Consider the following 14,092-nt stretch of genomic DNA (forward strand, 5'->3'; position numbering starts at 1 on the left):
TTTTTAGCTCTGTTTCAGGGCTGCTTCAGTCAGTTTGAAAATCATCCCCAGACAGTCTTGATGCCGTATCTGTGATTAGGATGTTTTGAAGTAGTGGTTGACTTGTGCTTTAGCTACTGAACAGTTTGTAACTTGTACCTATTTTGTTTTGTATAGAATATGCTGCGCAGGCAGGAAGAGCTGGAGAATGGTGCTGCCTGGTCCATCTCCTCTGATTCTTCAGATGGTTCTTCCAGTCCACAGTTGTCGACCAATGTTAGACATTCTCAAAAAACACTGGTGCAGCCAGAAATACAGGGAACAGTCCCCAGAATCACTATAACATTAGCACAAACTGAGGTCCCGCGGGCAGCTAGTCCTGAAGTAACCAGACAGCAAGTGGAGGAGCAACAGCAGGAGACCCTAAAGCATGCAGTATTTAATGGAAATGTACCAGTTTCCCGAACTCTCAGCCATATCAGTGAAGCAAGTGTAGATGCTGCAATGGACTTGAATGCCTCAATGATCACAGAGACAGAACCGCAGGTTGTTGCCATATCAAATTTAGTGGAGTCTTCACAAAGCTCAGAGGCAGAAGCTGATCAACCTGTGACTGAAGAGACTATCAACAGGGTACTACTATCTGAAGCTCCACTGGAAAAGTCAGAAATCCCAGAAACCATGTGTAGTCTGTTGGTGACATCAGAAGCTGAAAATTCAGTTGCAGCTGTCCCAGTGGTTCAGAGTGAGAAGAATTCATTTTCTCCTCCTACAGAGGAGAAAACCAAACCGAATGATGAGAAAACTGGACCGACAGAGTCCAGAAAGGTGAAGCCTGTAGACCCAGGGATAGAGGAAGCCCTGATGACATTAAATTCAACACTTGACGATTATCGTGGCCAGTTCCCAGAACTCCAGAAGTTAGAGCTGGAGGTCAAACATTTAGAAGAAGTGCTGATGGTAAGTGTTTTTGGTTTGGGTTTGTGTTATTCTTTTAGGTCTGAATGGCCTGGTATGAAAATGTAATTTGTGAGCTGTTCATGATAAAAACAACAGTAACTTTTTGTTGTGGGTGCATTTTAATTATATTTAACACTAGGCCTGTTGGTTATTGGAAGGTTGCAATTTTTTTGGAAATCTTCAAACCTGTTTCCGTCGGGTTAATTTGAAAACTTTTAAAACCATTCCTCAACAAGAGGTAAATAATTTCTGGTCATCAAAATGTTTTCTTTTTGCCTGGGTACGGTGACATGTTGTGGGTAGAGAGAGATTGCAGGTTGAAGTCATCAATTGATGTGGTTCCTCCTACATTCCATGTTCCAGTAGTGTGCCGCCGCATTACCATTATTCAAACGGCTTTCAAGTGTTTGAGCCATTTATTTATCGTGAAAAGATTTTTTCCATCTAATGAGAAAGGGCAGAAGTTATCACACTGTGCGGAAGTTTCCAATCTGTATCCTTCCCTTGTGCCGAATTCTTCTAACACTGCATGGTTCTGGCTGCTGGCAGTAAGTCAAAACCAGCCTTCTCTTAAATATAGAAGATTAAGGGGTGAACCAATTGAGGTGTTTAAGATGATTATCGGATTTGATAGGGTAAATAGAGAGAAACTATTTATTTCCTCTGGTAGGGGAAGACCAGAGCAAGGGGACATAACCTTAAGATTAGAGCTAGGTAGTTTTAGGGCGATATCAGGAAACACTTGGTCACACATAGTTGTGGGAATCTGGAATATTCTCAAAGCTGTTGAGGCTAGGTCAATTGAAAATTTCAATTGATGGATTTTTTGGGGGGCAAGGGTATTGAGGATTACAAAACCAAAGCAGGTTGAAGAAGTTAAGATACAGTTTGCATGATCTAATTGAATGGTGGTGGAACAGTCACGAGGGGTTGAGTGGCCTACTCCTGTTCCTGTGTTAGCATCGGGCCTTATGAGTAAGAGTGTCTACTGTTCAGCAGATGAAAGATGATTAAGGAGATTCTGGTACTTCTGCCAACGTCTGCCCTATTCCTTGTGGAGTGGGGAAATCTGAACTATATTCAGTGAAATCCAAGATTGAAGCAGACTTATAGAATAGAATCACAGCATGGTTACAGTGCAGAAGGCAACCATTTGGTCCATTGTGTGTGTCTGATGCTTTTCTCTCTTCGGGTACTTCTCCAATTCTCTTTTGAAAGCCGCAATTGAATCTGACTCCTTCACACTCTCAGGCACTGCATTCCAGATCCTAACCACTCGCTGTATAAAAAAAAGTTTTTCCTCAAGTTGCCTTTGGTTCTTTTGCCATTGACCTTACATTGGTGTTCTCTGGTTCTTGACCCTTCCGCCAATGGGAACCATTTGTCCCAATCTACTCTGTCCAGACCCGTCATGATTTTGAACACCTCTATCAAATCTCCTCTCAACCTTCTCTTCTCGAAGAGAACCAACTCCAACTTCTCCAATCTATCCACATAACTGACGTCCCTCATCCCTGGCACCATTCTCATAAATCATTTTTGCACCCTCTCTAAAGTCGTCTTATCCTTCCTAAAGTGTGGTGCCCAGAAGTGGCTTCCATGATTCACTGGTCCTCGTGTGCCGAGGCTGATAAAATAGCAAAATAGTTTCTCTTCCATGCTACACATTCGTCTGTAGTACAACTGCTTCTGTTCAGTGTATAGCAGCACCTAGCAATGATGTGAATTGTGCTCATTGCTGTTTGGGCCCAATGTCTGATGACTGTAAAGGGGCAGGTCCATTACATAGAGTATGAGATTCCTAATTGTTCATGTTACACTATCACCTCTTAGAGTGCAGTGCTGAACCCTGCAATTTTAGGAAACATTTCTCAGTGCTTGTTGCTGTGTAAATATAAGGAAACCCTGCAGGGCTAAATCTGACAGAGTTTTATATGTTCCAATCCTATGGAAGTCTTTTAGAACATGTGTTTTGGAGTTTGTGCACTTTAAAAAAAAAAACAACTTTGGTCTTGGGGTGTGAGTGGTGGCAAGGCTGCATTTATTGGCAATCTCTAGTTGCCCTGTAAGTTGCTGGTGGGCCTTCTTGAATTGCAGCAGTCCATGTGGTGATGCTGCAAGGTAGAGCATTGCAGGAAACTGACCCAGCAACTAGGTAGGAACAGTGATACATGTCCAAATCAGGATGGTATGTGACTTGGAGGTGAAGGTGTTCCACAGCATTGCTGCTCTTGCTCCTGATAACACAGATTTCAGGGGAGGGAGGTGGTTTTGAAGTTGCTGCAGTGCATCATACATACTGCAACCACAGTACACTGGTGGTGAAAGGGTTGGTGTTGAGTCCAATAGCAAGGGCACCAATCAAGCAAACTGCTCTGTCCTGAATGACATCAAGCTTCTTGAGTGTTGTAGCTGCACTGATGTACGCGAGTGGTGACTTGAACCCTGTGGCTGTTGGCAAAACTTTTAAGTGGGCAGATGAGCCACTCATTGCAGAGTATGTAACCTCTGCCCAGCTCTTGTAGCCATGGTGCTTATATGAAAGGTCCACTTAAACTTCTAGCCGATTATGACCCCAGGATGATGATGGTGATTGTGCTGCAATGAAGCTCAAGGGGAAATGAATGTTCCCTTGTTCATGAAGGTCATTACTGGATACTTGTGTGGTGTGCATGTCAACTGCCACATGTCAGCTGAAATCTGCATGTTATTCAGGTCCTGTTTGTAGGCTGGGATGTGCTGATTCATTATCAGAGGAGTTGCGAATAGCACCAGGTTACCAGTATTCTTTGATCAATGGAAAAACACATTTGTAACAAAACTGCTTTTTTGATGGTTAAAACATGGACTTGGCAGAACACTTGTGTTCTTATGGGTGGCAGGTATGTTCTGGCTGTTTGGTGGGGTACGTGCAGTCTTATTCTGAGATTCCCAGGCTGGTTCCCCACTTACTGAGTCCTTGATTTCAGCCTGTGAATCTGCCGTGAGGCTGCGGGCAGAGGCAACATCCTCCCCACAGAGAGTTGAATCTGCACATTACTTTTATGCACCTCTGCCCAATTACAGAGCAAGAGCAGAGGTCTGTGAGCCGGTCACCTGACTGACTATCTTATGCCCCTTGGCTTTACCATAATACTGACATTAGCTTGACTCCACCTGAAGCATGGCAAAATAAACAAAGACGAGCCACCCCAGTTGAAGAGATCCATCTAAGGTGGTGGCCAGCACCCTTCCCATTTGTTGCTAGGCCTGCTCATTCAGGCTTTCAAAGCAGTCTTTTGCTCACTGGTCTGGAGAGCTGTGAGGAAGTCAAACTATGACCTTAAGGGAGCTGCACCTCCAGAAGTTCAGTTGGAAGTTCTGCACCTGTGCAGTACTTATATTCTAGGGTTGATAATCTACTGTTCAATATAAATAGGGCACAGTTCCATTGGGAGTCTGGAGCAGTTATTGTAAATTACTTGTTAATACACCTACTTTAGTCAAGGGCAGTGTAAATGAGGAGGGAATTAAAGGAAGTTTGGGTTTGCTGGGTAGTGAAATAAAGATCTAATAATTGTGGGGGAGATGGGTAGAAAATAGGTGTACAACTGGCTGGAAATGAAATTTATTTTCAGAATTTTAAAACATTACAGAAATTACTTTTAAATCCCTATTTTATGTGGTTCCACCACTCCCACTTTAAGTGTGCCTGAAAAACAGAAAGGAATTGGTCTGTTTACCTGACTGTTGGACTATTTTGGCACATTAGTTAGGCACCTAATATTGGACTTTTCCTGTGTCTCTGTGCTGTAGAGTGAATGAATTGCTTCTACATTTCTTTCCAGCTTGCAAACTATTAGACAGGCTAGGGTAAGACATCCTGTATAACTACTTGTCTTCTACCCTCCTTGTCCCACCTCTCTCTCTGGCATGATTTCTTGACATCATTTCACCTGTGTAGGAATGGTCATGAAGTTCCTGTCATGTACACATTGTTTATTGTCTACATAGCTGGAGGTTTGTTACTGCACAGCAAGGTTAAATGACCAGATTGCTTTTTTATTCATTCGGGGAATGTGGGCATCACTGGCCAGGCCAGAATTTATTTCCCATCCCTAATTGCCCCTCAGAAGATGGTGGTGATTTGCCTTCTTGAACCGCTGCAGTCCTTAAGGTGTAGGTACACCAATAGTGTTGTTGGGAAAGGAGTTCCAGGATTTTGACCCAGTGACAGTGAAGGAACGACAATGTAGTTCCAAGTCAGAATGTGTGTGGCTTGGAGGGGAACTTGCAGGTGGTGATGTTCCCATGCATCTGCAGCCCTTGTCCTTCTAGGTGGTAGAGGTCATGGGTATGGAAGATGCTGTCCAAGGAGCCTTGGTGAGTTGCTGCAGTGCATCTTGTAGATGGTACTGCTGCTGCTGTGCGTCGGTGGTAGAGGGAGTGAATGTTGAAGGTGGTGGATGGGGTGTCAGTCAAGGGGGCTGCTTTGTCCTGGATGTTGTCGAGCTTCTTGAATGTTGTTGGAGCTGCACCCATCCAGACAAATGGAGAGTATTCCATCACACTACTGACTTGTGCCTTTTTTCTCTGAGGCCACTAAATGAAAGTGTGTCCAGTTTTAAATACAGCTGTATTTGTATGAATAATTTAATTTGTCGCCTTATTTGAAACTTTGTGGAACAACATCTTGCATTTGTATAGTGCCTTTAACATAAAATGCCCCAAAGCACTTCAGGAGTGTTTTCGAATAAAATTTGGCACCATGGCACATGAGACATTAGGACAGATGACCAAAAGCTTGAAGGGGCAAGAGGTAAAAAGACAGAGCTTTGGGGAGGGAATTCCAGAGCCCAGGGCCTAGTCAGTTGAAGGCATGACTGCCGGCAGTGCAACAATTAAAATCAGGGATGTGCGAGTGGCCAGAATTGGAGGAGCGCAGATCTCTTGGGAGAGTTATAGAGCTGAAGAAGGTTACAGAAGTAGGGGAGGGGTGAGGCCATAGGGGAATTTAAAGCCAAGGAGAATTTTAAAATTGAGGTGTTGCTTGACCAGGAGCTTAATGTAGGTCAGCAAGCACAGGGGTGATGGTTGAATGGGATTTTGTGTGAGGGAGGATACGGGCAGCAGAGTTTTGGATGAGCTCAAGTTTATGAAGGGTGGAAGATGAGTGGCCGGCCAGGAATGCAACAGTTGGCAGTCATAGACATAGAAAAACCTCCCAAGGTGGTGTGGGGGGGGGGGGGGGGGGGGTGGGGAGTGGGGGGAGAAATGTCAGTAAAGATGAACCTTGCTGCCATTCTTCACCTGCTGATATGCTGGACGGGGTGGGGTTGCTATGTTTTAAGACTGAGGATGTTAATGAAACCCTGCTTGTCCTTTAGCATCTGTCGTGCAGCTGGTAGCTGTCCGTTCATTAAATCCTAGCCAGGGCAGCTCACCCTCCTTATGCAGAGCCCATTATAGTTCACTTCGAGCCAGCAACCACTGCTGCAACATAATGAAGGAAGAGTTGGCCATGTTCCTGAAAGTACCAGGCAAAACGACTCCAGAGGCTTTGGCTCATCATGGTCAGCAGTACTTTGTTTGCTGTGTACACTGACGACTTTGCCAACTCCTGTTGAAGTTATTCTGGAATTTGTTTTTGCTTTTAACAGAATGTTTGAAAGCTGTGAATTGGGAAGCGAGCCTGTTAGTATGTGGTTGGAATAATATTTTGAGAAAATACTCCCAGGGATGGATGGTTGGTTAAACTCAACTGCATTTGATTATTGAACAACGCACTGTTCCAATCTGGATTTCACATTTCACCATTTCAATGGAAAGGCACAAGTCCATAAACACACTGGGCACTGAATGGCAGAATAAGAGTTTGTGCCCAACATTTCTCAGCATGCAAAGCTGAAGGTGGTCATGGACAGGAGCCAAGTGGAGAACAGTTATGTTTCTTCTGTTTTCCTCCTTCTCCCTTTGCTCCCCATCCCCGTCCTTCCCCCTTCTTAGAGAAACTCCCAGGTCTGTTTGTGAGGAGACTGAGACTAGGATGCTTTGATGGAGACTGTTTATTGCTTGCCACAGAGCTTACTTCGCCACACCTCACCACACCCAGTCAGTGCTGGCTGCTCTTTAGTTAATTGTATTCAGATGTGTATATAATCAACACCCAACACCTCTTCACCCGATTACCTTCAACTATCCATTAACAGAACATATTAGACAATTAACACCACTTCTCGCCTGTCTTCCCTGCGAGAAAGATAATTGAGAAGTTGAATCACCTTGGCATCATTTACATTTTGGTGTTGACAGATACCCAGAAACAGTTTGCTTGCTGTGACTTCTTCATCCAGGAAGTAATGTCAGATGAATTTAAAGAGAAAGATGATGAACCTAAGTAGTCCCAAAAGCTGTGTTGGCAGTTAAGTGCACAGATCAGTTTTTTTACATACAAACAAGATTAGAGGCCTTTAGACTGATCTATTAGCTCAAATCTTTTCTCCCCTGCTCCCCCTCTCTACCACCAATAGGTAGACTACTTGGCGAAGGAGGTGCCAAGTGCTCTTGGGTACTTCCTTCAAAAGCTATTATTTAAAAGCCCCCCCCCCCCACGCTGGCCCATTCTTTGCCCAGGAGGGCTGAGACCAGTTGTAATGCCCTTACACTGACCAGCTGAATTATTTCAGCAATTTCAATATGACCCCAAGCTCGGACCTGGGTCCTTTCTCTGTGTGACTTGTCTATCTGGAGTGGCTGACTCATCGGCCAAGTTGATCTGAATCATTCTGGAAATATTTGGGGAGAACATTAAGATGTGATTATATTTGTATATCCTGCTGGGTGAGTATCAGCCAGACTGTGTGCTGAGATCAGCTGATAACCATCCTCTGAGGATGTTAAACTATTGTGCGGTTTGAAAATGAATGGCAACTTTGTGAACCGTGAGGCTTTGACTGGATTAGTCTACATGTAGCATCTCTTGAGTGCAATCAAGGTAGCCATAACATTTTATGGGGCTTCTACAATCTCCTTCTTTAGAAAATGTTTAACTGCAATAAGGAAGCAGCACTCCTCATTAGCCCTCAATCTGCTGTAGGTGCTCAAAAGATGCGGATGTTATTGATCTTTGCATAAGTGGTGAAGGATAGTTTGTTTCCCTGACAGTTACACATTGATAGAGTCATAGAGAGATACAGCACTGAAACAGGCCCTTCAGCCCACCGGGTCTGTGCTGACCATCAACCACCTATTTATACTAATCCTACAATAATCCCATATTCCCTACATCATCCCCACCTTCCCTCAATTCTCCTACCACCTACCTACACTGGGGGCAATTTGCAATGGCCAATTTACCTATCAACCTGCAAGTCTTTGGCTGTGGGAGAAAACCGGAGCACCCGGCGGAAACCCACGCGGTCACGGAGAACTTGTAAACTCCGCACAGGCAGTACCCAGAACAGAACCCAGGTCGCTGGAGCTGTGAGGCTGCAGTGCTAACCACTGCACCACTGTGCCTCCCTGTGTTTAGGTATTGTCCTGAGGCGCAGTTTCAGCCAGCATCTGGCTGTTGGGGGTATTCCCAGGAACGCTACAGCATAGTGCACTGTGCATAGTGCGATGGGAGGATGAATGGTAGATCGTGGTGCAGTGGTAATGACACGGGACTATTAATTCAGAGGCTAATCCCCTGGGGACACTGGTTCAAATCCTACCATGGCAGCTGGTGGAATTTAAATTCAATTAATTAATAAAAAATCTGGAATTGAATCTCAATAATGGTACCATGAAGCTATCGTCATTTGTCGTAAAAACCCATCTGGTTCACTAATGTCCTTTAGGGAATGAAATCTGCTGTCCTTACCTGGTCTAGCCGACATGTGATTCCAGACCCAGACACTTAGCTATCCAGTAAGCCACTCAGTTCAACGGCACTTGGGGACAAATGCTGGCCTTGTCAGCGATGCCCACATCCCATGAAAGAATAAGCAAAAAGATTCTCCACTGACCCTGACAGGCTGTGTGAGCTCCTGATTTGAATCATATCTCTGGCGAACAGCTGCCAAGTAGGGACCAGGCACAAGGAGAACATTAAAAACACAGCCTTGGCCACTCATCTCAAGCTGTGTATAAATAGAGCCTTCTGCTTCGATGCAAAGAAGCTGCCTCCTAATGGCATTCCCCTGAAACCTTACACTGGAGATCAAGAGGGAAAGGCACTGCATTCCAGGTCACTTAACATGCCAGCTCTCCTGGCCGGTCCATGAATAGAGAGCACATGGAGCAGCCCTTGGGGAGAGGAACATGTCACAGGTGAAGTGGGGCCAGAAATGGGTCATATGATGGTTACCACCAGTAACTGGTCGTAGCTTGGCCACCATGCTTTGGTGCACAAATACCCAGTTCAGTGGTGGTTGAACCCACCAAACCTTCACTAGGAGTTTGCTGTTGCTCGGACCTTGGGGTACGTACCTATCCTAGTGCATGATATGTGTAGGCTGTTGGCCGAAACACAGTCAGGCTACATGGCAGTAAAGGAGTACAAATATTTCTGTTATTGGTATTAAAGCTCCATTGCTGATTCTTTTTCTCTTTTTCCCCTTCCCCAACCCCCTCCGTCCCCCCCCGCCTTTGCCGCCCCCTCTACCCCCGCGCTTTTGTGACTCCTCCCTCCCCCCCCCGCGCCTTTATCTTCTCCTCTCCATTATTCATGAGCTCTGAAGGTGATCAGGTAACTATTGCGACAAGTGAAGTTCCAAGATTTCCAATTCATTTCCCTCCCTTGTAGAGGCAACTAGTTTGGTTTACGTTTTGTGCACCCACCTCAAACAGAACAAGGAAGCTTGGGAAATAGTCTCTCTGCTCTCTCATGAGAGGATTGAGCAGTGTTGGCTTAATATGACTGCATACCCAGCCATTGTACTGGTTGTGTTGTCTCTGGGTAGAAGAGAGAGATTCCATAGGTCTGTTGTGGTCTGTGCAGTAAGTTTTAATTGAAGCAGTGGGAGGAATTGGGACAGTGGTTAATTAAGATGCTGCAGAGGTTACAGAAGCAATAAAGGATACTCGGGATGTAATGGCCTCTGAGAAATTGCAGTCCTTGAGCTTTGGGTCAAGTGAGTGGGTATGAACTTTAAGACTGAATGATGTCCTGGAATTGTAAGCAGCAGAGATGCAACTGAAACTTCAGATGCTGGAGTGTAACCAAGATTACTAAGGAATTCCAGCAATCATTCCATTATTCTTTAAATTTCTTTTCATCCCTTCTGGCCTGTTCTGATGACTCAGATACCCTGTAGGGTGGGCACAGGAATGCTGAAATCTACCGCAGTACTGGTTAGTTGGATTGCGTGTGTTGTACATGTGAAGCAGTGGGATTGGAGCTTTCTCGTCCTTGCCTGGCTGCTCTGTTAGAAAGTGGTTGTCTGCTTTCTGTACCCGGACAAAGTGGGAGGATGCCATAAGGGACTTTTCATTTGTCTTCTGCCCATCATGATGGGCCATGTTACTGCAAGGTGTTCCTGTTACAGCAGCAGCTTAGTCAAATAATGGGCAGAAGTCATTGCCTTTTGGTGCCAGTTGAGAGGAATGTTGAAGTGTCCACTTCAAACCCAGGCTGCCCATGTGGAATTCAGTACTAAAATGCAACGAAAGCTGCTGAACACTTCAGTACCTGATTGCCAGCAACTGCATGAGTGTGTGTGTCGTTTATGGGGATTTGCCCTTTAGTGACTGAGGCAGAAATGTTACTTGCGGCACGCTGAAAAAATAATGGGGCCAGCCAGATGTGTAATTGGGCCTGTGGTGGGGGGATGAGAGCAAGCTCCAGCGGCTGATTTGGGAACAGGATACAAATCGGTTTGAAAGTTTGAGAGTATTTTTATTTGCGTGACCTTGATTTGGGCCTAGAATAGTTTTCAAACCAATGCCTGTTCATATCGCTTGAGCTTCTTAGCATGTTATGTAAGGTAATTTGTGACTGGGGTGATCCCTTATTCTAAACTAGATTTTGGTTACCCTCCAGTTCAGGTATTATGAAGACCCCAAAACTCTGAACTACTGGTCCAGCACTGAAACCACATGGTGACCAAACCCACACAAGCTATGTATTGAGCAAGAATAGTAGAGAGAGGTGGGGAGTGTCCATGTGTGAGGTTGCTTTTATATTGGCAGTGATTTTTGGATGTAGCACTTCCTGATTACTGCCTATCAAATTCCTCGAAGAAGCTGCTGCAGTTTCATGACAATTGCTGATCAGTTTGTGTTGGTACTGCCAGTAATTAATCGACCCTGACTGCTGCCCACAAACTGGCCATCAACACAATCAACACATCTATCTGAAACACCATACATCCTGTAAAATGAGTCTAATGGTGGGTTGCAGATTGCTGTTGTAAAGTATTTGTTCTGCATGAACCCTGTGATTCAATGAGGATAGCTCTTTCTCTGCAGTAATTGAGTACCTTTTGGAGTCCTGCCACAGGGCCCGATATCCAATTGATATCCTACTTTATTCTGAAGTACATTATTTAGTATCAAGAGAAATTGCCCCATCAATAATGGAATCTGGGTGTTTTTAATTGATGGGTATTTGGCAGGGAGCAGGCGATAAAGAAGCTTTGGGATTCAGGAGGTAGCTGACCACCAAGCTCTCCAACTGTTTTTGATGTCTGTTTGAATTACTGGTTTGCAATCCACTGTCACCCACCCTGTGTGTAACCAGTCTATATAACTATCCCGTAGTATCCGAGTTTTTATTTTGATCCATCCATTGTTATGTCCTACATTTTCCTTGTGTCTTTTGGAATATTTTTCAAGTTTAAAAAGCCTTTCTTTGACCGAGTATATTTTATCCAGGAAGTCGGAAAGGTTTCCACAATTGTTAATAGTAGGAAAACAAAAGTTCAGTTTTAAAAGCAGATTTGCAGCGATCAACACCACATTGACTGAGCCTAATCTTAATGCGCCACCTACTGTCAGCATCTTGACTGTGGGGAAATAAGAGGCGGCTGCAGTCTTCACTGATGTTATGTGGATGTGTATATTGGGAGGATTGGAGCATCTTTATCAGCTGTAGCACTGACCATGTACAGTGACCATGAATACAGAGCATGGCAACTCAGTCATAAGCTGACCTGATCTCTCGGGTTCATGTTAAAGATCTTCATTCACCCATTTTTTTTAAAAAGGCCATTCTGTCGCAGCCCAATTCGTGTAGTAGCGAGTGAAGGGCAGACACCGAATTGATCCTTAATTGTCCTGAATTTCAATCCTATTCTGTCCCAATAAATAGCATGATCTTAACCAGAATTCCTCGCCCCAGGACTTGCAGCTGGCTCTGAATTGTGTCCATAAGGAAGGTCAAGGGGAAGGTTAGATGGAGCCTGCCACTTTCCTGGAGCCAGGTTGTTTAATGAAATGGCTTCCATTAAAATGACAGTGGAATAGTTGCGCCGCGCGGGCTTTTGGTGGCAGTTTAACTTCCATTTAAAGTTCTTTTGGGCCTCCTTATCTCGAGAGACAATGGATACGCGCCTGGAGGTGGTCAGTGGTTTGTGAGGCAGCGCCTGGAGTGGCTATAAAGGCCAATTCTGGAGTGACAGGCTCTTCCACAGGTGCTGCAGAGAAATTTGTTTGTCGGGGCTGTTGCACAGTTGGCTCTCCCCTTGCTCCTCTGTCTTTTTTCCTGCCAACTACTAAGTCCCCTTCAGGATATCTCACAAAGGATGCAGCATTGATTGGAGCAAGAAATTGAACTGCAGGTTATGTTCGACACTACAGGAGATGGTGGTAAAAGTTTATTTGCTGAATGTAGAGTGTTGTCTTTTTGCAGCAGAGGCAGGGTGTGAACAGGAGCAGAGCATCGAGCATCAGCCTGACTGTAGAACATGCACTGGAGAGCTTCGACTTCCTCAACACATCCGATATGGAGGACTCGGAATTCTCGGAAGAAGAGGCAGAGAAGATTGGAAGGTATGACTCACTTCTTGCAGTCTTCGTGCAAAGTCCTGTGAATTAGAATCATAGAAATTTACAGCATAGAAAGAGGCCATTGAGCCCATCATCCCTGTGCTGGCTCTTTGAAAACGCAGTCATGCTTTGTCCCACATCCTTGATTTTTGTCTGTAACCCTGTAAGTTCCTCATCAAGTATCTGACCAGCTCCCTTTTAAAGTTATTTATGGAATCCGCTTCCACCACCTTTTCAGGTCGAGTGTTCCCAATAATGCTGTGTGAAAACATTTCTCCTCCTCTCCCCTCTAAATCTTAAGCCAATGATTATAAATCCGAGACCTCTGCTTATTGACTCACTCGCCAGAGGAAATAGCCTCTCTATCAAAACCTCTCATCATCTTGAAAACCTCTTATTTGGTCAACTCTTACTTAACCATCTCTGTTCCAAGGAGAGCGGTCTTAACTTTTCCAGCCTCTCCTCATAACTGAAGTCCCTCATCCCTGGTAACATCCTGGTAAATATTTACATCTTTCCTGAAGTGTGGTGGCCAGAATTGTCCACAATAATCCAGCTGAGGTCTAATCAGTGATTTATAAAGTTCTAGCACGATCTCTTTGCTTTTCGATTCTGTTGTTCTGTAAACCCAGGTAACATATATGCTTTTTTTAAACTATCTTACCAACTTGCCCTACTACCTTTTAAGGATTTGTGGATATGGACACCAAGGTCTCTCTGCTCATCTACACTTTTCAAAATCGTGCCATTTATAGTTTCCATATTGGTCCTCCCAAAGCGCATCACTTGACACTTCTCTGCATTGAACTCCATCTGCCGTGCTTCTGCCCATTTCCCATACTGTCTGTCATTCTGAAATCTTTAACTATCCTCTAACTGGGCATCATTGATTAGCCATTTAACATCGACTATTTATATTGTGTGATGGGAGTAGTGTTTTGTGGATGTTAAGATCAGGAAGTAGACTCATGGAGGAATGGCTTGTGGATCCCCAAACCTTGGGCTGTTACACAACATATGGAGCCATTTGTCCTTTTCTGTATAGTGAGGCCTCGCACCATTCCCCCACACCCCCGGCCCCCTAGATCTCTAACCTATTCCAAGCCCTACAACATTCTTCAGAACTCTGCATTTCTCGAACTCTGGCATCTTGAGCATCCCCAATTTGAATTGCTCCACCACTAGTGGCTGTGCCTTCAGCTGT

The 14,092-nt window shown here is 44.6% G+C and overlaps 1 protein-coding gene and 1 long non-coding RNA gene across 5 annotated transcripts in view; one reads left to right on the forward strand and one right to left on the reverse strand.

The window, feature by feature from the left end:
- ripor1 (RHO family interacting cell polarization regulator 1) overlaps window positions 1-14,092 on the forward strand; it is a 346,423-nt gene that overhangs the window by 306,362 nt on the left and 25,969 nt on the right. For all 4 annotated transcript variants that reach the window (XM_068049514.1, XM_068049515.1, XM_068049512.1 and 1 more), the window contains 2 exons: window positions 157-939; window positions 12,752-12,891. In XM_068049514.1, the coding sequence (XP_067905615.1) occupies window positions 157-939; window positions 12,752-12,891 (923 nt within the window). The remainder of the gene's footprint in view (window positions 1-156; window positions 940-12,751; window positions 12,892-14,092) is intronic.
- The window catches only part of LOC137378965 (uncharacterized), a 63,048-nt gene continuing 60,432 nt past the window's right edge, over window positions 11,477-14,092 (reverse strand). Inside the window, exon 3 of the long non-coding RNA XR_010976713.1 lies at window positions 11,477-12,926. This is a non-coding gene — a long non-coding RNA (uncharacterized lncRNA). The remainder of the gene's footprint in view (window positions 12,927-14,092) is intronic.

This window comes from Heterodontus francisci, chromosome 17 (assembly GCF_036365525.1).
Source record: "Heterodontus francisci isolate sHetFra1 chromosome 17, sHetFra1.hap1, whole genome shotgun sequence".
Lineage (NCBI taxonomy): Eukaryota > Metazoa > Chordata > Chondrichthyes > Heterodontiformes > Heterodontidae > Heterodontus > Heterodontus francisci.